Raw genomic sequence first — 23463 nt, forward strand, 5'->3', positions numbered from 1 at the left:
CGTGGGAGCCGAGGCTCGGGGAAGGGGCACTAAGACCTGACCCCAGGGCTGTGTGCGCTCCCAGGCGCCGCTGCGGCACTTAAGAGCAAAGCCCTGGCAGGCGGACACAGGGACCATGTCCTGCTGGTGTGTAGTTACTTCACCCACCCATGCCTCGGTCTCTCCGTCTGCAAAAGGGGAGTAGCACATAGACCTTCGGGGGCTGCAGTGAGGCTCTTTAGACGTGGCACAAGGCCCGGTGCACGGGCTGCAGCCACGTGACGTGGCTCTGGCTCTTTCCCGAGCCGGCTTGATAGACCACGTGCAAGGACCACGCCTGCGGCGGCTCCATGGAAACCAAGACACCAGCTGGTGAAGACGGTGGGTCTCCATCCTGCCTCTTCCTGGAGTGCCCCCACCGCCAGCCCAGGAGCTCGGGGTCAGCCTGGCAGCTGAGAGCCAGCACAGGTGGCTCATTTCCCTAGAGCACACGGCCGGCTGGCAGCCCTCGTGACAGCGGTGGCAGGGATATCCGGCCTCAGTCAAATGGTTCACGCTCCGAGCCCGCACTGGTGGCGGCCCCCTACCACCGCAGGGAAATGAAGAGGCTCCTCGGGTCACTGCGGACACGGGCACTGGCTGGGGTGGCCATGCCAGGAGGGTGGGCACCAGGTGTCAGGCCCCCGTCCCCATTAAAAGGAGGCAAAGGCACCCGGTAGGGGGGTGGGCAGTGGAAGAGGGGCCTGTGGGCACCCACCCACGGGCTCAAACCCCAGTCCCCTACGAACCAGACATGTGACCCCTACTAGTCCTTCCACAGAAGGCAGGTAACGGCCAGTAAGGTCAATGTCAGGCTAGATGAGACAGGCAGAGAATGCCAACTCGGCCGTGTCCGTGTGACCTTGAGCAAGTCAGTTCATTTGCTAGAAAACATTAACAGCTCTACCCTTCGTCTATAGATGCAGCTGCCTCCTCTGTCACCCAGGAGCCCCAGCCAGGGCCCTCTTGGGGCCACCCTATATCCCTGAGTGAAGCAGCCCCCTCTGGCACAAAGCCCCTGGGGAAGCCAGGTGGGGGCGCTGCCAAGGGCAGAGTCTCCATCCCTCCGCACAGCTCTGGGATCCTGCCCCCAACAGCCCCGATCAGTGGGTCCCGAGACAGGGTGGGGTCACGTGGCCAGGAGCTCTTCCTCTGTCCTTTGCAGGCAGCCCAGGACAGTTTCCCCTCCAAGTCAGCCGGCCCATGTGGACTTAGACCCACAGATTCTGGGCACAAGCTAGCTGGCCGTGGTTCCTTGCCGCTCCCCGCCCCACCCCAATTAGTCAGCTGAGGTCTTCCCAAGGCAGGTCAGTGCCATGTATGGACATCTGGGGGGGAGGACAGGGAATGGGTTTGGGAATCAGAGTCCCCACGACAGGCCACAGCCTTGGCAAGTCCCTTTACCCCCCTGCACCCATTTCCTCTTCTGTGAAATGGGGGCACAGCAGCGTGCACTCCACCCAGCTGCTGTGAAAAAACAAAGTCCCCCAGAGAAAATGGAACAGAATATAGACTTATTGTAAGGAAACTGCTAACACAATCTTGGAGGCTTGGTAAGTACAAAATCGGCAGAGCTTCTGTGGGCTGAAGGCCCAGGGAAGAGTCACAGCTGAGTTCAAAGGCTGTCGGTTGGCAGAATTCCTTTTTGCTTGGAGGTCAGTCTTTGTTCTATGGAGGTCTTCAACTGATTATACGAGGCCCACCCACAGTACGGAAGACAATGGCCTTTAACCTGGGAGTCCATTGATTTAAATGTCAATCTCATCCAAAAACCACTTTCATAGAAATATTCAGAATAATGTTTAACTAAATACCTGGGCACCGTAGCCCAGCTCAGTTTTCACGTAAACTTAAACCATCAATCACAACATGGTAACGGTGGCTGTTACAATGTATACATGGCTGAATCATTCATTCTGTATTTAGCATTGTTCTAAACAATTACATGAATTAACTCACTCAGTCGTTGTGACAATCTGCGTGCATGTGTGCCCGTGTGTATGTGTATTATTACCCAGCTCACAGAGAAAGAGACAGATCAGAGGTCGAACAACAACAACTTTCTGGAGGCAGAGAGCAGGATTTGAACCCACCTGACTCCAGAGTTCTCATACCTCCAGCCCACATTCCCAAACCTCAGTGCCCGCCCTTCCCTCCACCACACCGAGGCCCCCACACTCCTGACACCAAGGACACAGAAGCAATATACACCCCACACATCAGCCTTTGTCTGAAGAAGCTGGCCTCCCAGCCCCCACCAGAAAGACCAGCAATCTAAGTAACAAGCATTCACGAGGGTGTCTGCAGAGAGAAGCCCACCGCCACCTCGCAATTTCACATCCGTGGAACCAGGACCACCTCCAGCACCTCCCCCCAGGTGATGGCCCTGGCCTCTCCCAGCAGCCATGAGGAACTTGGAAGGAAGCAGAACTACGCCCTGTCCCAGCAGCATGCCCACCAGACTGCAGGCCACAGTGTACAACCACGGTGCTTGGGGGACAGCCCTACAGGGGACCCATGCCAGCTGTCCTTGGCAAAGGACCCTTAAAAACTGTCCTCTGAAGTCACCCCTTATCGGTCCCCAGCCCCCTGCGATCCAATTCAAAGTCCCCCAATTCAATCCAATTCTGAGTGTCCCCCAGCTGGCTCTGTCGAAGATCGGGCCGCCTGGGGGCTAGTCCACACAGAGCTACTTCTGTGCCAGGGAGGGAAGGTTCTACGGGGCAATCCTCAGCCCGGGCTGGACGGGAACCCAAGGCTAGTTCTTGGGGCTGGGAGAAGGTGGGAGCAGTCTCCCCAGGCCTGTTCTACCATAGCTGGTGGGGACCGAGCTCCTGCTGGAAGTCCTGGGCCCACACAGGTGGGGAGCCATGAGCCAACGGCAAGCTGAGTTGGCATGAAGGCCCCCCTCCCCAGGGGTTTTACAAAACCACAGCCCAAACGGGAAGGCCCACCCAATCCTGTACCTCGACAGAGAGCCTCTGCTAGCCCCACAAGCCCACACAGAGAGACCACCAGGAGTCACATGGGCCTCCGGAGAACATGGGTGCCCTGGACAAAGGCACAGGGGTGTCTAAGGCACCAGACCAGGCCCAGGTACCCACTGGCCCAGGTGGGCATGGGTCAACTGCTGGGGAGGAAGGTGGGTAGCCCAGACCAGGGAGGGTCAGATGAGCTCGTGCGCCCATGCCCTACAGACACCCTGGGTCATTGCTCCTGGAGCCCTGGAGGAGCCAAGGCCAAGGCCAGGAGTCTCTGTGGATGCTCAGGTTCAACCAAGGGGTCCAGAGCTGCCCCCTGGTCCCTAAGGGATCTTGGAAGGCACTTTACTGCCATTCCCCAGGTGCCCGAGCCACTGGGCCACAGGGCACAGAGAAAGAAGACAGGCAGAGAACCTGCCAGACAGAATCTCCAGGACAGCCGTGGGAGAAGGGGTGGCAGCCCCATTCCCCTCCAGCAGGTCTCAAATCAGAGCTGGCACCTGCCCCTGAGGGGTGTGGGACAGGCCAGGATTTTAAAGCCCAGTTGGGGCAAGGGGGCAGCCCCATGGGGAGCAGGTCGAACGGGCCGGAGCGGGGCGAGGGCTCTGAGGTGGGTTGTCCAGACAGACAGGTGGACAGACAGCAGAGGCACCAGGTGAGGCTCACTGCATGTAGGCGTAGCGCCAATCCCCCAGGGGCTCGTGGGTCTCCTTGATGACCTGGGGCGACGTCCACCGCAGCACATAGTGAGGCCCCCCCGGCTTGTCATTGGTTCCTGTGGGAAAGACAGCTCTGCTTGCCTCCGAAAAGATACGGCAGCCCCGGGGCAGCCCCTGGCAACCCAGCCAAAGGAAAAGGGAGTGGGTAGAGCTGACCGACTAACCGGGCACCAGCAATGGCAATAAGCAGCTCAACAGAAACTAAATGTGTCCACGAGGCAGGGCTCCTGAGCGAGGCCAGGGGAGGCAGGACCCACGTTCCCCAGGGCCATTCACCCTGCCTGCAAGGGGGTGTCCGGGAGCACCGTGAAGTACGCGTTCCACTGGGAGCCAGGAGCCCTGGGTCTGGCCCTGGCTCTGCGCCAAGGCACCTGGGACCTCAATTTACCTCTCTGTCAAATGGGAAGAACTACCTGCCTTCGCTCCGGCCCACAGTGTTGGCTATTACTCTTAACACTCCTGATGTGAGGGCTGAAGAGTCTTCTGACAGAACTTGCCCCCTGCCCTTGCAGAGGAGGAACCCACTCACCAGAGGCTCGGGCCCCCCCAAAGGGCTGCTGGCCCACCACCGAGCCAGTGGACTTGTCGTTGATGTAGAAGTTGCCAGCTGTGTTCCTCAACAACGCTGTGGCCTCCTGAACAACATCCCTGCACAGCAGGGCAGTGGTCAGAGGGGAGCCGGCTCGCCTGCCCCCCCGCCCCAGGTCTGACTGCCACCAACCAGCGCAGCCCGCAGTGGCTCCCAGATGATGGGGACCGGCCTAGCCCATACCAGCTGCCCAGCTGACAGGATCTGGCCACAGGGCTCTAGACCCCTTGGGCAGGGTCGGAAAGCCTCTGAGCCCCCCCATTCTGGGAAGTGGTGAGTACGCCTCCCTCGCAGGGCTGCCGCAGGAGCTGAATGGGTAGGGGAGGGTCCTGCCACGGGCACTCAGGGAGTGGCCCACCCTGGTCCCATTTTCCTGTCCTCTCCTCTGCCCTGGGGAGCTGGAGGAACCCCCCAAGACCCCCACCTCCCGCCCCCAAGTTCCAATCTCATCTCCACGATCTCGAGGCAGACGGGGCAGCAGCTAGTGCACGGAGGAAGGGAAAGCCAAGGGTTTAGCATTATGGCCTCCGGGCTCAAAGGCACCCTCGGCAGGTGCCTTCTGCGACCCCAGAATATGCATCTCAGTGAAGAGCCCAGGTGCCAGTGTCCCCGTGCTTGGGAAGCCTGCCTCCTTGCCGGCTGGGGTTGAAGTGAGGGGAATGGATGGCATTAGGACTAGGATCCTCATCCAGGAGGTTGGTTGCAGGACAGGATGGGGTGTCCTGACACCAGACCAAGAGCAGAAGGGCGGTGGCCACTCACTTATCCTTGGCGAACACTGCCCCCGTGAGGCCGTAGCTGGTGGTGCTGTCGACCAGCCGCAGCGTCTCCTTGTACTCTTCGTCCGGGTAGACATAGACGGTCAGCACGGGCCCGAAGATCTCCTGACACAAAAGCCCAGGGTCACACCCGCCCTGGACCTGAGCCCCAAGGCCTCCCAGTCCCCCTGCTCTGGTCTCCACTTCTCCCCCGTCTCCCCGGCCTCGGGCCACAGCTCAGCACCTGTAAGGGCCAGGTGCCTCCCACTGCTGGGCTCCTTCCGGAGAGCAACACACGGGTTCCTGCCATGCCAACCCCATCCCAACCTGGCAGGAGGTCCCAGGATACTTTCTCCACGCCAGCCAAACCCCCACCCTGGCAGTACGCGGCACAGGAACAGCCCAGCAATATCACTGTCCTCTGGGCCCTGCACTGCCATCCTGGGCAAGTGCTTTCACCCCTGGAGCCTCAGTTTCTCATCCGCAGCGTCAAAGACAGAGCCCTGGATTGGGGGTCAGGAAGCCGGAAAGCCAGGCCTGGTGCTGTTCTCACTGGGAGGGAGGTACCCCCTTTCCGGAACCTCACAGTCCAGCTGTGGGTCTGGGTAGCACCGCAAGCGGGAAGCCACACACAAGGATCCCACGTGCGCTGGGCTCAGCGGAGAGTCTCGTCTGTGCCCCCAACCTGCCCGCCCCACTCACTTCCTTCATGATGGGCTCCTGAGGGTCCTGGCTCTCAACGATGCAGGGCTCCACAAAGTAGCCCACGGAGTCGTCACACTTGCCCCCCGCCAGGATGCTGAGGCTGGGGGAGGAGCGGGCGTGCTCCAGCCATTTCTTGATGCGGCTGAAGGACTGCGGTAGGAGGGGAGGAAGGAAGGTCCCAGACTGGCCGGGAGGCTGTGCCCGGCAGCAGGGCCCCCAACACGCTCACCGCAGCACATCTGTCCCCGAAGGGCCCAAATTCTGGCATGGGGGGATGGGGAGAGGGCCAAGCCAGGGTCCGGCCAAGGCACGGCAGAAACAAGGGCAGACAAGCATGCGTGTCTGTGTCTGTGTGTGTGGACCACAATTACACTTACAGAAACGCAACACACACAGGAATGTACACATGGGCATGTGCATGGCCACGAGCCTTCATGCTGACATACCTGTGTATGGGCACGCCTGTGTTAAACACACATACACGCACATGCACGCACACACACACATGAATGCAGACGACGTCCATCTATATACATACGGACACATGTGAACACACATGTGCATGTATGTAGTATGTCATGTATGTGGGTGTGTCTGCTCCTGCCGCTGACCCAGGTGACTGCCTACGCACCAAGCCTGTCTGTGTTCATGGGCACACATGCACACAAGTGTGAGGGCGCGGGCTGTGGCCCCGCAGGCCTGTCTGAGCACGTGTGTAGACCCACACTTAGCAGGGGCTGGTCAAGCCTGGCCGCAGGGAGCAAGCAAGCAAGCTGCTTACGGATGTTTCTGCAGGTTTCAAAGCTCGGGGTTGGGGCGTCTGTGCGGCCGTCGGACTGCCTTGCCTGAGGCAGTGGGGCTGGGTGACCCCCATCAAGGCCCCCACATCTTCTCCTCCAACTCCCACCCGGGCCAGGGTCTGCCCCGCCCCCAGAACACCTGTTTCTTGCCCGTACCTTGGCATCAATCACGGCTGAGAAGAAGGTCCCAAAATCCTCTGCTGGCTGGAGGAGGGGAGGCCCCAAACGAGCTCGAGTGAGTCAGAGTGAGTCACCATAGGCCCAAGACAAAGGGAGCCCCCCACCCCACCCACCCCCGCCGTGCACCCCCGCCCCGCCCCCCCCCCCCCCCCACCAGCATCCAATCCCATCAACCTCCCACTGGGCTGTGGCAGGAGGACGCCACTCACATCGCCCACTTTGATCCTGCCATGCTCCTCCAGCAGCCGCCCTTTGATCTGCGGCCACAGTGACCTGGGCACGTAGAGGCGGGAGCAGGCGGAGCACTTCTGGCCGCCGTACTCGAAGGCAGAGCGCAGGGTCCCGCTCACCACGCTGTCCACGTCGGCAGAGCGGTGCACGAAGTGGAAGTTCTTCCCGCCACACTCTGCAGGGGAGGGGGGTGTGAGGGGAGCCCCCCTGTGCACAGGTGCACGCAGCCCCAACCCCGGGTCACGGCTGGACAGCGCCCCGGAAGCCGGCGAGCCAGAACCATCCCCCACCCCATGGCTGGGGAAACCAAGGCTAGGGCAGGGGCGTGCCCACCATCAAGGCAGAAGGACCAGGATCCGAGCCTCACAGGAGCCAATCCATTCCCAGAAGCACACACCGCTTTCTCGGCCCCTTCCCGACCCCCAGGCGGGTGAGAGGAGAGGGCAGGGCTCCTCCACTCCACGCTGGCTTCCAGGGCTGGTCCCTCTTTCCTACTCATGGGAGCTAACCAACCCCCCCCCACCCCTGTTTTCTCAGCCCCGGGGCCCTGGTTCCTCCCTCCCTGAAACACAAGTGACCAGCAGCTCCCAGTCACAAAGCACTAATCACCTGCCAAGCTCTGCTCAAAACACTTCCTGCTTTGTCTCAGGAAAGCCTCACACCAACCCTCTTATCCCCATTTTAAAGACAAAAAAATTGAGTGCCTGGCTGGCTCAGTCTGAAGAGCATGCAACTCTTTATCTCTGGGTCATGAGGTCGAGCCCCATGTTGGGCGCAGAAATTACTTAAATAAAAACTTAAGAAAAAAAAGAAAACGGCGCCTGGGTGGCTCAGTGGGTTAAGCCTCTGCCTTTGGTCCAGGTCATGATCCCAGCCAGGGTCCTGGATTCAAGGTCCACATCAGGATCTCTGCTCAGCAGGGAGCCTGCTTCCCCCTCTCTCTCTGCCTACCTCTCTGCCTACCTGTGATCTCTCTGTCAAATAAATCAATAAAATCTTAAAAAAAAAAAAAAAAACTGAGACACAGAGAGATTAAGTCTGGAGGCTGGGAGGTGTCAGAGAAGTGGTAGTCTCCCTTTCTTGGGGCACAGCAGGAAGGGGGAACAGAAACCCAGATCCAGCGCACTGTTCGCACCTTGTGAAGGGTGGATTGGGGTGGAGATGCCGCCCCTTCCTTGAACCCCCATCAGAGCGCCCACCAGCTCAGGATTGGGTCCACTTTCCCCGTGGGCCCCACTTCATCCATTAGAGCAGGAATGCTGAACCACCAGCCCCTGCTCTGTGGCTGCTGTGCTGTGCTGTGGGACCCGGGACAGCCCTCTCTCAGGGGCTCAGCCTTTTCCCCAAAAAAATCCTGATCCATGGGAGCCTCCACAAAAATGGGGTTCTGTGAGCCAGAGAGTCTGGGAAACACATATCACTCCTGACTCCTAAAGAAATGTCATACCTTTAAAAGCATTAAAGGCTCTGAGAAGTCCTGCAGCGAAGGACTCTGTTTTGCTTCTACACAGAAATCTCCTCAACCATGTGGGTGTTTCTTTGTGGGAACATTCATAGTATTGCTATAAGCCCCAGCCATGCTGAGCTCTCAGGCCCCTGTCCTGCTGCCCTCATAGCACCCCTGGTGTCCAGAATGCCTATGTAGTTCCTTAGTGTTTCATCTGCTGAATGACAAATGAATGAACTACACATTCAAGGGCACAGGCCCCAGGACCTAGCAGAGCTGAGGCTCCACCCCTAAGGCCCCTCCCTGCTCAGCTCCTCCAGGGCTGCCCCCCCAACCCCGCCGTGGGGGCATCACCGTCTTCCTCTTTCATGAGTCAGGGAGGGGTGCCCGGGAGCCACAGGGAGGGCACCAGGGAGAAGGGACCCTCACCTCCGGCCAGGCGTGGGAAAGTGCGGAACCGGTCCAGGTTCTGGGCCACCTGCTTCCACAGGTGTTTGAAGGTGCTGAAAGCAGAGGACAGGGCAAGGATTAGGAAGTGAGGCTCAGGCCCCTGGGACAGTGAGGGTCCTGGGGAGTGGGGAGAAGGCTCTACTAGAGGAAGGGGCCCCAAAGCCCAGCAGGTGGGGGCAGGGGTCAGAGCGAGGGTTGGACAAGAGAACGGAGTAGGCAGGGGCAGCTGGCAGAGTACATTCGGGACCCATGGTGGGGAGCAAAGGTAGGCTTGGCCGCAAGATGAGGCCGACAAGGCCAGGGGCCCCGATTCCGACACTCATGGCCACGGGACCTCACACTCATCACTCAACCTCAAATGGCGCTGCTCCTCGGGGACCTGGAGAGAACGTTCCCACCTGGCAGCGCTGCTCTGCGGTGGCTCCAGGGGGAGTCACGCACCTCGGTCAGTGCCAGACACGCTGCAGGTGCCCGGCGGGGGACAGACACGGCCACGGAGAGTAGCGCCCCCAGCCCAGCACCCCGGCTCCAGAGGCCAAACCAAGGAGGGTCCTGGGAGATGGAGCGCAGGCCCCCACCTCCTCCCCAAGCTCCAAGTGTGACCAACCTCAGCACCACAAAACAATAAAAATGCTAATCACCAGGCAGCCTGCGACACAGTAGCTAATACTAATTTATGACTTTCCTACCTTTACGCCCGCCGCTCATCAGAGCATGGCTAATGGGGGCCAGGCCTGCTCCGCCCGCTAACAGGCAGGGACCCGTGGGGCCCACGCTGGCAGAGGGGGCCTTTTTGGAAAACGGTCCTCCTCAGCAAATTTAATGCTGCCATCACGCCCGGCAAAGCCTGGGAAGGGGGGTAGGAGGGCCTGAGGCCGGGCAAGGGAGACAAAGCCACGGCAGGTGTCCCCAGGGTCACCAGGAAGGATCCCCTAGTGCAGACCCTGACATCTCCACTCAGATGACCCTCGGGCACCTCCCCACACTCAAAGTGACCAGCATGGGACTTGTCATGTCTACCCACGCCTTCCAGATGCCCCTCCACCCAGCCCCTGGACTTTCCCATGGACCCCCAGCCATCCACTGATCCAATCCCATGGACACACAATCGCGTCTCCCTGCCACCTGCTCACCTGAACCCAACCCCACCGTCTCTACCCGGGTTTGGTCCTCTGCTGTCCCCTCCTGGACAGGGGTGGCCTCCTCACTCTGGCCATTGGGGACTTATGCACAGAGAAGCCAGAACAATCATCTGGGACAGAGACTATAAAGGCAGGGCCCCAGCGGGGCCAGACTAGGAAAAAAATGACCATGTACGCAGAGGCCCTGGGCTCGCTGAGGCTGGCAGGGATTGGAGAGCACTAAACCCCTACCTCTGGCCAGGGGTGCCCCATGGACACACAGGCCCAGACGGGCAGGTTCTCAAAAGCAGCCTGAAATCTCAAAAAAAATTTCTGCATGAAACCGTCCCAACTGTACAAGGTTGGTCCATCTCAGTTAGGGGTCAGAGTAGACAAGGCCACTTGCCAGGTCCAACTAGAGAGCTACTACCACTGGCAGACTCTGCTTGAAAAGAAGCTGCTTCATGAACACCCTGGGTGAAAACCTTTGGTAGCCCCCAATCACCTTTGGGATAAGGTCTAGACATCTCTGTGGGCTCACAGGGCCTTACAGTCATGGGACTCAACCCTCCAAGAATCAGGACTTGCCCACATGTTCACTGGACCTACATACCTGCTCGTTACTGAATAAACGATTGAACCGTTTCCTGCGCCCACTCTTCCCGCGGCCCCGGCACCCCACACTCCAGCCCCACGGAACCACCACCGGCTCCCCAAGCACGGGAGCTTTAGCCTTGAGGTCTTGCACGTGCTGTTCCCTCTCCCACAGCACTCTCCTTACCCCCTCTTTGCTTGGCTATCACCTCTGCCTACATACCACCTCCTCCAAGAAGCCTTCCTGCTTCCTCCAATCCATTCCAAGCTCCCTTGTGCCTGTGGCATCAAAATCAGCACCACCAAACACCTGTAGGCTGCTTCCAGCCTGTGAAGTCCTTCCTCTTGGATCATTCACTGGAACCTCACAATCACCCTGCGAGGTAGGGACCCTGTTCCTCTTGAACAGGTCAAGAAATGAAGGCTCAGAGAGGTGAAGCGGGCCACCCAAGGCCACACAGCGAGTCCGTAGGTATGATCTGTGACTGACCTCTGGCTCCCAGATCGCCATGCCCCCGGCCCACCATGCCCCGGGGACTCACGGCACGCTGCCTGTGAAGTTGATACCGCAGAGGTGCTCCGAGCTGGTGACCGTGTCGCCAAACGTAGGCCCATCAGCTGGCACAAACTGGATGATGTTGGGGGGCAGGCCTGCCTCCCGGAGGATGCGGTAGACGGCATAGCTGGCCAGCATGGCGGTGTCGCTGGGCTTCCACAGGACCACGTTGCCCTGCCCGGGAGGCACAGCAATGACACACAAAGCAGGGGTCACCACCCGACTGTCCCTCCACCCTGAAGCATGGCTATCCCTCAAGTGGAGCCACCAGGCCCTTCGGTAGGCCAGGATGTCCCATGGTTCCAGGTGTCGGGCACGGTGTTCCAAACACCCTCGCCAGTGAAACCACACCCTGCCCCCTCTGTTCCCTCGCTCGGGCTAAGGTCGCCTTCTTCTGGAAGCCTGTACTGACGGGTCCTGCCAGCGCGCATCCGGCAGGTCTGTTCTGGGTGTTTCCACGTCGCTGGGCGCTCATTGGGCATGGCAGGCAAGTGTTCATAGGGCTGTCTCTGCATGTGTCCTGGCTGAGGACACGGGGGCACCTGGGTGTGTGCATCTCTGTGCACAGATGCATGAGGACAGCCCTGGGCAGGAGCAGCCTTGAGACCAGCCAGCTGCCCCATGTGGGGCCCAGGCCCCTGCCACCTGCCAGCCCTCCTCCTTTGCCCCACGAGCCACCCAGACCCTCCAAGAGCATGACTGCATCACCCCCCCCACTTTGGTGGGGGTTCACGAGGGCGACAGCCACCTTCTCCCTGACAAGGGCAGGGGAGCCAGGGACTTGGAAGCCAAGACCAAATCTTTACTGGGTAGTCACTTCCCAGCCTTGAGAGGTCACTTGTAGGGCACACAGTAGACACTAGAAAGGGATCTGCCAACACCGTCAACCTTCCCTGAAGCCCGTACCAGGCCAGACATGTCCCACGTGCGTGTCCCACACAGGTTCCCCACAACCCTGTACTCTGGACTCTCCTACTAGATTTCTACTTTAAGGAGGAAGAAACCACCTCAGGAAGTTCGGGGCCTTGCCTGGGGATTCCCCAGCATGGGGCAGAGCTGGGATCCAAATCAGTCTTGGACCCCAAAGCCTTTCTAGGGGCCCGCACGGCTTCCACCTTCTGGGTGTCTCCCCACAGCCGGGGCTGGGCCACTGCTGTCTGCGGAGGCAGGGAGGAGAGCCGCCCGCCCGCCCCATCGCACCATCCTGGTCATCGTCTCACCATCAAGGCCGGCGCCCCGGCCAGGTTGCCGCCAATCGCCGTGAAGTTAAAGGGGGAGATGGCCGCCACGAAGCCCTGGGGGAGGGAGAGGGGGTGAGGCCAAGCTCTTGGCTTCCTCCAGCAGGCTTCTGCCCACCCCACCGCCTGTGGGTACCTCCAGGCCCCGGTACACGACGCTGTTGGTGCTGGGCGGCACGCTGAGGGGCTGCTGGCCCTCTAGCTCCATGGCAAACTTGGCATTGAACCGGAAGAAGTCAATGAGCTCGGCCGCGGCGTCGATCTCTGCCTGGATCACCGTCTTTCCCTGCGTGCAGGACCACCAGAGGGTCAGTGGTGACCGACGTGCCTCCCATCGGCCCTCTGCCAACACCGACTGTGCGCCCACGGTGCTGGCGGCTCTCTTCTCCCCGGGGGAGCAGGTGCCCTCACTGGGAGCACTTGGAACAAACAGCAGGAGGCCTGAAAGCGGCCAACATTTCCTTCACTGCCCGTTCCTCCCGACAGACAGGAGGGCCCAGGGAGGACCTCTGGGCTGCAAGAATGGGTTTTTTTCTGAATCAGGGCAGCCCCTGCTTGGCACAGGGTCACTGTCAACAGCTACCCTGCTCGGGACCTGCAGCCACAGCAGCTAAGACGCCCTGCCTGGCTCTGTGAGGTCACCACACTTCTGAGAAGCTCCTGAGACTTTAGTCCAATAAAGCACCTTAATCTGGCCGTCGAGTGTGTGTGTCACCGGGGACACTGCGGGGCCCACAACCACCAAAGGGGCTGCTGAGAACCAGGAGACAGACCCTTAGCCGGCAAGGAGCTGTCATACCACCTCCGTGCAGCAGAGGGGGCTCTCAGCACAGGACAGGGGTGGGGAGGGCGGGCGGCGGGGAGTGGGGGGTGTGCCAGGTAGGGTGGGGGGGTAGGGTGGGGTGGTGGGGAGCTGGCCAGGACCAGGCGACCCAAGAGCCTAAGGCTTCCTCCTGGGGACAGGGAAATTAACCCTCTCCCCCCCAAGGCTCCCTTCCCCACTTGGAGCTGCTGGTGCTCTTGGCTCCCCACGCACGCAGTCCGGAAACATCCCTCAGGACCTATGACTGCCGGAAGACCTGCTGTGAGCCCGGGAAGAGGGAGAACAGCTAACTCCATCTCTTCCCCCAAAAAAGCTTGTAAAGAGGTGATACGCACACAGGAACTCACTGTACTCAACAGGACCTGAGCTATAACAGACAAACGAACAGCATGCTATGGGAGCACAGAAGCGGGACGAATCCTTTCGGACAGAGAAGATTCTGGAAGGATCACAGAGGAGGTGATGTCCGGGCAGGAGCTCGAAGGGAAGAGTTCACAGGACAGAGAAGAGAGAGAGCATGCCAAGCAGGGCCACCAGGGAGAGGCAGGGAGAAGGGTTGCCTGGGGTCCGGGATCTTGCTAAATCCAGACTGGTGACCTCACAGGCAGAGCAGCCGGCAAGCTGGGCATGGGCTGGAAACAGAGGGCCCTGAGCACAGGACTTGGACATGATTGTCACGGACAAAGAGACCCCGGCGGTTTGTGAGCCTCTGCTAGAGGTGTCAGAAGGGCCCCTTGGAGGGCTGCGGAGGGCTGTGGAGGGCTGCAGAGGGCTGACTAAGCCTAGAGGCTGGCACGGGGTCTCAGGACATCTCTTGGTCTCCAGCACAGAGCTCGTCTCGGCACCCAGAACAGCCCAGCTCAAGGCTACTGTATTGGGTGGTGCGTGACCACAGCCTTCCACCCCACCCCGACGGTGCCCATGGGCACCTCACCTGTCCCACCATGGTCTTGGCCAGGACCTCCGCCCGGCGCGGCCCGCTGAGCATGTCTGCCGCCTTCAGGAAGATCTGGGCCCGGTCTGCAACGGGCTTCAGGTCCCACTCTTTCCTGGCGGCCAACGCAGCCCCAATGGCTTTGTTGAGTACACCCTAATGAAGAGGAACAGGTTCAGGGCTGTCTCCCACTGCAGGAAGGGCCCCAGGGGAACAGGCAAGGGAGACTGGAGGTCACCCTCCACCCAGGGATCCGTGGCTCCCTTAGCCTCAGTGCTCCCCCCGCCCCCACATACACAGTAGCAAACACAGTGTCCCACCTGACAGCTCACCCCAGGCTCTGGGCCTTTCCTGTGGCCATCTGGAGGTCTGAGGGACCTGCCAGGAAGGTCTGCATGCCAGGGACTTGGCAGCAAGTCCCCCAGCTGATAAGCTAGCTCTGCTTTCTCTTGTGGTCTCCTTGGGGCCTCACCTTCTTCCCAGGGCCCCCAAGCCCACCAGCCAGAGCCTCCAGCCCTCAAGGTCAGGTGCACAGAACCATAGCCTGAGACTTTCAACCTGACACCAGCATGCCCTCGCTGCCCCATGAGGCCAGCTCCTAGACCCCCTGCCACGGGGGCACCCCAACCCCTCCAACTGCCCCCCACGATGCTGACCCTCTACCTTCCCATCCTTGGTGTTTCCAGTGTCCCTGACTCAGCCTTACAGAATCTACACCCCTTGGAAACCAGGCTGCCTCATGGCCAGAGGCATGTCGGGGGGATGTCAGCCCTGGCCCATGCAGCTCTCATCTGGCTTGAATGAACCCCCGGGCGGGCCGGGCTGTGAAAGACTCCGCCCACCACAGCCAGAGAGGGAAGCAGACACTGAAGCCCGCCTCCATGCCAGCAGCCAGAAGGCAACAGAGAGCCAGCAGCCCAACCCGAAGTCGCCAGGGCCTTACCTTGTCTGCATAGCAGAACTTGGCCACCTTGTGTCCGTGGTTGAAGGGCTGCCAGATGAGAAGAGAGCGAGATCACCGCCCAGCCGTGAGATGCCAGGACAGGTGGGCACGTGGCCGGCCACAGAGCTCACCTACCAGGCAACAGCCCTCAGCACCCTCGCCCTCTCCCCTCCGATTCCCACATCCGTCTCTCTAAGGGTTACAAAGCACCTGCGGTTCGGTGAGTAAGTCCATCCCTGCTCTGGAAGGTTCACAGTCCCGGAGAAAGGCATGGACCACACAGTCTTTCAGGGCAAGTGTGGACTTTGTGGCCAGACAGACACGGGTTCACTTCCAGCTCTGCCGGCTGGAGGCCGGAGTAAAGTGAGTTCCCCTTTCCACGTTTCCCTCTGTGGGAAATGGGGACACTCCCCACCCCACCCCACCCCCGCCTCACCGCATGGGGAGTAGGGCCAAGTGGGTTCACAGGTGAAAATGCCGCCGGAGCGGGTGTGGCTCGCAGCTGGGGCTCAGGTGTGGGCACGGTCCCCTGCGAGGCCCCACACGATGCGGAGTTGAGACCCGCTCGGGATTTCTGCGGTCCCCCCAGAATGCCTGGGGGACAGGCCAACAGCTTCTCTAGCCCCTGGCCCGGGACCCAGATACACTCATTGAAAAGACCCTCCACAAACATTTACAAACAGAACCCAACAGTGCCAGACACTCGCGTGAGCAACAAGACAGGGAGAAATTTCCCTTCTTTCCACCATACTTCAACACTTTTGCCACCGAGCAGTCTGCCCATGGGCCGTTTGTGGCTTTCCTTTCTAACACGGCAGCCACAAGGCATGTGCCTGCTGACATTTCAACCCCATTCCTCAGCCACACCTGCCAGATTCCACGGGCTGGACGGCCACGCACCGCCCATGGCCGCAGTAGTGGGACAGCATGCAGATACTGGTCACCAGAACTGCAGAAAGTTCTACTGGGTGGTGCTGGTCTAGGGCTCAAGACAAAGTGGCCCTTTGCCCCTCATTCCAACCACCAGCAGAGTCACCTGTATCCTGTCCGCCCCCGAGTCTGGCATGTCTTGTGATGCTCAGGGCCTGAGGTGGCAGCTCGGACCCTGGCCCTTTGACCCAGCACATCCCCATGGACCGCAGCTCCCTGACGCCAGCAGCCACGTGCCAGCCACTGCCTCCCATGCCTCGGCTCCCCCAGTTCCCATGTGGCCAGGTCAGTGAGGCACCACAGGCCATGAGAATGGAAGTGCCCGCCCAGAGGGTTATCGGAATCCTAGCTGGCAGGTGGCACAGCGCTGAGGGGCCGGGTGACCTGCGTGATGTGGGGCTGTGCTCCCAGGGCTCCGGGTGTGGTGCCCTCTGGTTGCTGACCCAGTAGTGGGCGCTCTGGCCTGCACGGAGTGACAGTGTGCAAAAGGCATCCTTTGGGCATGAGATGAGACTCAGGCAGTTTGTCCTGATGCCCTCGGGAGCAATTTCTCTCCGGGCCCCCTATGGGGAAGGGCTGTACTTCTCCCAAGGTGCAGCTGGAATTTATTTCGAGAACACTCTGACTGGTGTAAGTGACGTGCTGGCTTCCCTGCGGTCACCAGGAGGCCTCAAGGCAAGCCCAGGCTGTCTCCTGCACCCAGGGCTCCACGGTTCTTTCTATGACCAGAGGCCGCAGGGAGATGACCCCACTGCACTTTGAATTACCATGCCCCTTCCAAATCCTCCCCAGAAAATGCACCAGAATCAACACCAACAGGGTGTGGTTCTGGAGAACAAGGATTAATCAGTCCTATTCCAGATCTAACTGTGCCACCCTAGCTGGGTCATTTAGTGTCTCTGAGCCTGACCCTTGATCTCCAAAATGGGCAGCTAACTCCCCTGCTCTTCCTCCCTCAAAGAGAAGTGGCAAGAGAGGAGCCCCTGCAGATGGGCAGACCTCTCAGATGTGTCTGTAGGAGTGTGGCTCCAGCTGGAGGACTTCTAGGAGGAGGGGACACCTGGCCGGACACCGGGCCCACGCCCTGGGGGCTCGTCTCGGAGGAGCTTATCTTCCCCGAGAGCAGCAGTTCCAAAATAGAGGGCAGGGCTTTGGAGACTGTCTGATTCTCTGGAAGGATTATCTTCAATCCTGCCATTCTGCCCTTCCTCTCTACCCTCTAGGTGGCCAATGGGTCCACCTTTCTAAAAAGACAGCAAAGCCGGTGGCCATCACCGTTTTAACTCCCTCTTGACTGGTGTGAAATCAGCATCTTTCATGACAAGACCCCCAAGACTATTTTTGGAGGTTTTATACTGGCGCACAGAATTCAAAATCAGGGAACGGACTATAAACTCTGCAGGCAGAGAGTCCCGTGTGATCTGCTGCCCGAGAGACGGGACCCCAGGTTCGGGGAGAAACTGAGCCCCACCACCCACAGGACTCACCGACACCTGGTACCGCACATCTGACGTCCACACCTCCTCGTCCCCCACCACACATGGAATGGCTTCCGTCCGGCCCTTCAGGTCCTTCAAGGCCTGCAGAGGGGACATCTGGGGGGTTGGGTATTTCCTCCCCGCTCTCTGCCCCACCTAAAAACCCCAGGGGCAGAGCGTACTAACACAGATCCCCAGGCAGGAACAGAAATACTGAAGGGCCAGGTTCTGAGGCCAGAGAGCATCTGCTCTGCTCAGGGGGGGGCAGCAGGACTCAGCCCCCCTCCACCGTCACTTCCTGTCCTGCTGGAGGGGAGGCCAGTGCTGTCAGGGCCTCGAATTATAAACAGAAGAGAAAACCCCGCATCTGAAACGTACATGACATCTCATGATTTTTAAAATGCTGACAATTAACGGGACAACGTTTGTAAGTAGAAAACAAACGTCTGTGGGCTTACCATCCCTAACCTGGAGGGAGCCCCAAAAGTGTCCAGACCCCAAAGTGGCCTGGCTTGCCACCCCCCGCCCCCCATGCTGCCTCCAGCCTCTCCCGTCCTCCAGACACATGGCCATCCCTGATCTGGTCTCCTTCCAAGGCTGGAGGCAGGCACATCAGCAGGTGAGGGCTGTAGGCACAGAGAGGCATCCTGGAGGTGCTGCTGGAGGCTGTCCTCACGCCACCCCCTACTCCCACTGGGTGCCCCTGCCCCCACCGGCCATTACCTTTTGTAGCGCATCTCGCTCGGGGCTGCCCCGCGTGAATGCCAAGACCGGCTCGTTGGCCACCTTCGGTGGGGACGACGTGTGCTTCCACCACAGCCTGGGGTCCAAGGGCAGGGAACAGAGGCAGACAGGTCAGTGGTGGCCGCCACCAGACCCGGCCCCTCTATCTCCAGTGGGGAAGGGAGATGTTCTGGGTTGGCCCAGGATTCTGAAATCCAGAGCAAATATAGAACTGGGGGGCAAGAACTAGCCCTGGGGTCCAAAATCCAAGTTCCAGGCCCAGACCTGCCCCTGTGTGTCCTCGGGTGTGTGAGACCTGCCTCCTCTGGGCTGGTTTCTATATCTACTAAGTGAGAACCATCCTACGAACCCACAAGGCCGTTTGAAGCTTAAGTTCAGTCAACACAAAACTACTTCTAAGTGTTTTTTACATGGAGAGACGGTGGACTCTCCCGTTCCTTCCCCACAATGCAGCCCTTATCCCAAAGGGCCCCAAGTGACTCCTTTCTCTGGGCTGAAAAGGCAGCCTGTTCCAGAGCTCAGCCCCTCAGAATGGGACCCGGCTGGGATTCCCTTGGCACCAAGGGCTGAGCTCCCGTGGGCAGGAACATTCAATGTGGGCCAGGAACTTGGAGGAGTGCCCTGAGTTCAGCTCACAGCCATGGGGAGGTGGCTATCGGGGTTCAGGGTCTGATGCCAGGGTCCTGAGTTTCAAGAGCTCTTCATCCTGGAAACCTTGCTCAGTCTTGAACCTTAGGACCTCACTGACGGATGGGTCCTCCAGGCCTCTGTGTCACTTGGGCAGTGACTGCTGCAGGGCACTTTTTATTCCTTCTCCCTGCGAAGGGGTCTGGAGGCTCACAGACCCAGTCTAGAAGGCCTGGAGGAAGGACAGGAAAGCAGGGGCCATCAGGACTGGCCCTTCATTCATTCTAGAAGGTTCCTGGGTATCTGCTATGCCTGACGCCGCTGAAGACACGGGGGACAGAGCAGTGACCATGATACCAAGGCCTCGGGCCGCATGGGCTGCACAATTTCTTTCCCCTTGGTGCCCCAGGCTTCGAAGAATGAGGAGGTGGACCAGCAGTGGTGGCAGCAAAGCAAGGTTAATGACATGATAGCAAAGAGATGGCACAAAGCTCCAGAGGAGGGAGGGGACTGAGAGGGTTACCACCAGTTTCTAAGTCCAGCGGTTTTTACCCTGCCTGCCGGTTTTTACCCTGCCTGCCGGTAGGGCGGCTGTTTTAATGTGATTAACACTCTCTGAGCCTATCATCCAATCAGTTTCTTGTCCTCTACCTATCACGGTGCCGAAAGGATGGAGGGCCCCCTCCGGGAGGTGTAAAATCCTTTTAAGGGTAGTTTCCTCCTAGGGTGGGAGGGCCCCTCCCATTCCTACCTGCCTTTCTTCCAACTACCCTGCATCCCAAGCAGCTGACTTCCAGGGCGGACCACGGCGAAGAACACGGTGAGGACAGGGGGTGAGAGAACAAGTAAGGGGAAGGGCAGGGCTGCTCCAGCCAAGGTGATCACGGAGGGCCTCTCAGGGGAGGTGTCCTCTCCGAGCACCATCTGGGATCTGAGAACTGGGAAGAGCATTCCAGGCACAAAGGAGAGCAAGTACAAAGGCCCAGAGCAGGAAACCAGACCGGAAGCACTGAGAGGTCCTGGGCGGTCCCGGAGGGAAGAGGGCAGGGCCAGGGCCGGGTTGCCCAAGATTTTGCCTAACGGCTCTAGGTGAGGTAGGCCTTCTCCCTCCTGCCCCACCCCACCTCCCAGGCAGCACCCACCCCACCCCAGGAGGCCAGTCACATTCCTCAGGCCCCACCCATCCCCTAACCAGGGCTAGAAATGTGGGGCTAGCCCAGCCTCCCACCAGCCCTTCCCTTGGGTTACTCTCAGGAGCCAGGGAGACAATCACACAAAGCTACCCCCATAAATTCAAGTCCACACCGACTACCCCCCCAACCTAGAGCTGGGGAGGAACAGAGCCTCCACACCAGTCAGGGAAGGGGGAGGGGCACGTACCCCCAGGGGCCCTCTGGAAGTTTCCAGCAGCCGCACATCACCTGCAAGCAGTCAATCAGCTATAGCCAGGAGGGGGCCCGCTGAGGAGGGGTGTGGGCTGGGAGCCTGGACCCCACTCGTGGGGCATGCAGAAAGCCCAGCTCCGTTAGCAGACAGTTATGGGACCAAAACCCCCACGGGCTCCAAGACATCCGTCCACTATGAGAAACTCGGCAGGTCTCAGATTGCCCACCTGAAAAGTGGGGGCAGTCCGTGTGCCCTTCAGGGGCATTGTGAGGTTAAAGGTGCTCGCCTTTCCTCACCCCTCGGGCTTTGTGCTTCTAAGAATACTGTCTTCTTAGATGCGTCTCACAGATGTGTACGTACACACACCCAGAACGTTACCACACCGGGCCAGGTGTTCAAGGGCAAAATGGTTCTCAGACACCCCCCAGGTCACAACAATCGGGCCGGCCTGGGCACTCACTAGACAGTGCTGGAATAAACTTAGCACCGCATTCCACCCAGCCTAAAATGCAGCAGCTGCCAGGGAACCCCGTTCCCTCCCAGGCAGTGTCAGATGCAGAAGTCCTGCATTCTCTCTCTACCTTCCCTACGGCCGAGGCCCACTGTGACCTCAGGATCATCACACTCCCCGCTGGCTTCCCCTCTGCCTGGAAAGTCTCCAAGCCCCAGCCCAGCTGCTCATCAGTCCAAATGTGGGGAACAGAATTCAGAGATGAGCCTGAGTCAAATCTGAAGCCAAAAATAACCCGAGGACACCTGACAAAACCAACCCCCCCCCCCCAACCTTTTGTTTTGGCTCATGGGCCATGTGGGATGCGCACGAGCTCTTCCCTGGGCTCTGGAGAGGCAGAGAAGAATCACTCACAGAACCTGGAGCCTCTGCGAGGGTCCGCTTGAGGCCCTTCCAGGCGGGACTCATTCCTTTCTCGTGCGCACACTTTCACCGCACATCTCAAGGGCACAGAGACAGCTTGGTTATCACCAGTGACACCTGCCTACTCGGTGGCTTCTCATCTCTTCTCCAACAAAAAAAAACTGGAATCCTTCCTGAGGCCTCCAGGCCTATTTCCCTCACCCCTCCCCAGTACCCACTTTGCCGCGATCCAACCACCCAGGCCTTTCTGGAGTCCCCTCCTCTGGGGACGCCACCCTCTGGCGCATGGAAGGGGCCGTGTATCAGGTCATCTCAGAGCCTACGCTCTGGTCACAGCACCACCAACACTGCTCTGCCTGTCCGTGGCTCCTGCCGGGCTGTCAGCCACCACCCCCCGACCCCGACGGCGCCACTCACCCACGGACACCCCACCTGGCCCTCGGGAGCACTAGAGAAAAACCTTTTAAAACAAAGAACACCCTGATAAACCTTTTATCAGACTCATCAAGAAAAAAAAAAAAGAGGGGGGCAGACAAAGAGAAAAACAAGGAACACCCAAAGTGTTGTTGGAACAACGACAGGCCCCCCCGGGACTGGACTCCCAGGCCAGTGCTCTTCTGCTAACACCTGGGGCTGGATGCAGGTCCCGAGTGCCTGGGGTCAGGGTGAGCAAGCACGAGGAGAGGAGGAGAAAGGAAACTACCCTTGCTTCATTCAGCTTCCAGACTTTCCCAGCTGTTATCTAGGACCTGATAAGGCCAATCCTCCTTATCGTAGAGATAAGGGCGGTGAGCAGAGAGAAAGTGCGGGGCCCAGGCAGATTCAGGCCAAGCTTTATTGCCCCAGAACTTTATTGCCCCAGAAATATCAAGGAATACAGATTAAGTGCTTACAACAGGCCTGGCGAGACACCAAGTGATTATCTCCTGAATCCAGCTCTGATTGCAGGAGAAAGAGGCCTGGATTACTATTACTATTACGGATGAGAAAACCGACTTCTGGGATACTGATGCTCGCGCTGGCTCCAGGGCACAGCTCCCCGCCCCACAGAGCGGCACCTGAACCCAGGGCCTCCTCCCTCACACGGCAGAAGCACCTGCCGCCTGTCAAAGAGACCCAAGCAGCGGGGCGCAGGGCATGGGCTCATCCTCCTCTTCACCCAGCTTGTGTCTCCTCCCTCCCAGCATTTCCCAGCTCACAAGAGAGTGGGGCGGTGGTTTGCTGTTCGTGGGCACTGTCTACTCCGTGCCAGGAAAGGAAAGGTGGGGGCAGGGTAGGAAACCCCCAAGATGGGCCGCTGTCTGCCCCCTCCCCAGGGTGGGTCAGCAGGGTCTACCCCAACAGAAAGAGTTCTGCCTCCGCGTCATTAGTGAGGACAACGGAAAGGCACCGAGGGCACCCGAGCTCCACACCCGCCTCCATCATCCCTGTGCTGGCTGGGACCCTCATGTCTGAATCTTCCTGGTCCAGGGTGATCACTCGGGATAGCCCAGGACTGGGGAGAGGGATCAAAACTATAGAGTGACATTGTTGGGGCACCTGCATGGCTCTGTCCATTAAGCAACTGCCTTGGGCTCAGGTCATGACCTTAGGGTCCTGGGATAGAACCCCAAGTCGGGCTCTCTGCTCAGCAGGGAGCCTGCTTCTCCCTCTCCCTCTGCTCCCCCTGCTTGTGCTTTCGCCCTCTGTCCAATAAAGGAGTAAAATTAAAGGAAGAAAAAAAGAAAAAAAGCAACACTGTCCAGGAACAGATACTCTTCAAAGTGGTTTGTGTGTATGAACTCATCTCCTCTCAAGGCAATCCTAGGAGAGGGCTACTACTGTCTTTACCGCCTGGGAAAATGACGCAGGAGGGAGGCTGAAGAGCCTTCCCAGGACCACAGAGCTGCTAAGAGGTGGGGCCAGAATCCACCCCACGCTGTCCTCTGGGCCGTTCCAACTGCAAGCATCCAGCACCTACTATGTGCCGGGCCAGGGTGGGGGGGTACCAGAGGAAGGTGCTCAGGGAGCACCAGGGACAACCGCAGCCCAAGTGGGTATTCCGTCAACCTCTGAAGCCAGTATTAGCATCACTTCGTGCTGCTAGTTACCTAGTGTGCGGCTAGTGACTTAGTGAGCCCCTGTCACACCATCTCGAACCCTTCTGCTCCGCGGCGGATGGGATACTCCCCATTATACAGACAGGACAATGAAGGGCCAAAGGAGAGCCACACCACTAACGCCACAAAGCGCTGGGTGTGGGCTCACCAAGGGGACAGGGGAGAACATTCCAGGCGAGAGGCACTGCCTGGGCTCTGCTAGGAGGACTGAGAGCAGAGCTCATGTCCAGGAAGCAAC

The 23463-nt window shown here is 59.3% G+C and overlaps 1 protein-coding gene across 1 annotated transcript in view; it reads right to left on the reverse strand.

The window, feature by feature from the left end:
- Nucleotides 1-1515: 1515 nt before the first annotated feature.
- ALDH4A1 (aldehyde dehydrogenase 4 family member A1) overlaps nt 1516-23463 on the reverse strand; it is a 26318-nt gene continuing 4370 nt past the window's right edge. The window contains exons 2-15 of the mRNA XM_059376413.1: nt 18219-18315; nt 17505-17597; nt 15088-15135; nt 14145-14300; nt 12524-12673; nt 12370-12444; nt 11136-11323; nt 8858-8931; nt 6960-7156; nt 6727-6774; nt 5768-5920; nt 5070-5191; nt 4248-4366; nt 1516-3774 (exon numbers count right to left, since the gene is read on the reverse strand). Coding sequence (XP_059232396.1) covers nt 3662-3774; nt 4248-4366; nt 5070-5191; nt 5768-5920; nt 6727-6774; nt 6960-7156; nt 8858-8931; nt 11136-11323; nt 12370-12444; nt 12524-12673; nt 14145-14300; nt 15088-15135; nt 17505-17597; nt 18219-18315 — 1633 coding nt within the window. The 3' untranslated portion in view covers nt 1516-3661. The remainder of the gene's footprint in view (nt 3775-4247; nt 4367-5069; nt 5192-5767; nt 5921-6726; nt 6775-6959; nt 7157-8857; nt 8932-11135; nt 11324-12369; nt 12445-12523; nt 12674-14144; nt 14301-15087; nt 15136-17504; nt 17598-18218; nt 18316-23463) is intronic.

This window comes from Mustela nigripes, chromosome 14 (genome assembly GCF_022355385.1).
Source record: "Mustela nigripes isolate SB6536 chromosome 14, MUSNIG.SB6536, whole genome shotgun sequence".
NCBI classification, from domain to species: domain Eukaryota; kingdom Metazoa; phylum Chordata; class Mammalia; order Carnivora; family Mustelidae; genus Mustela; species Mustela nigripes.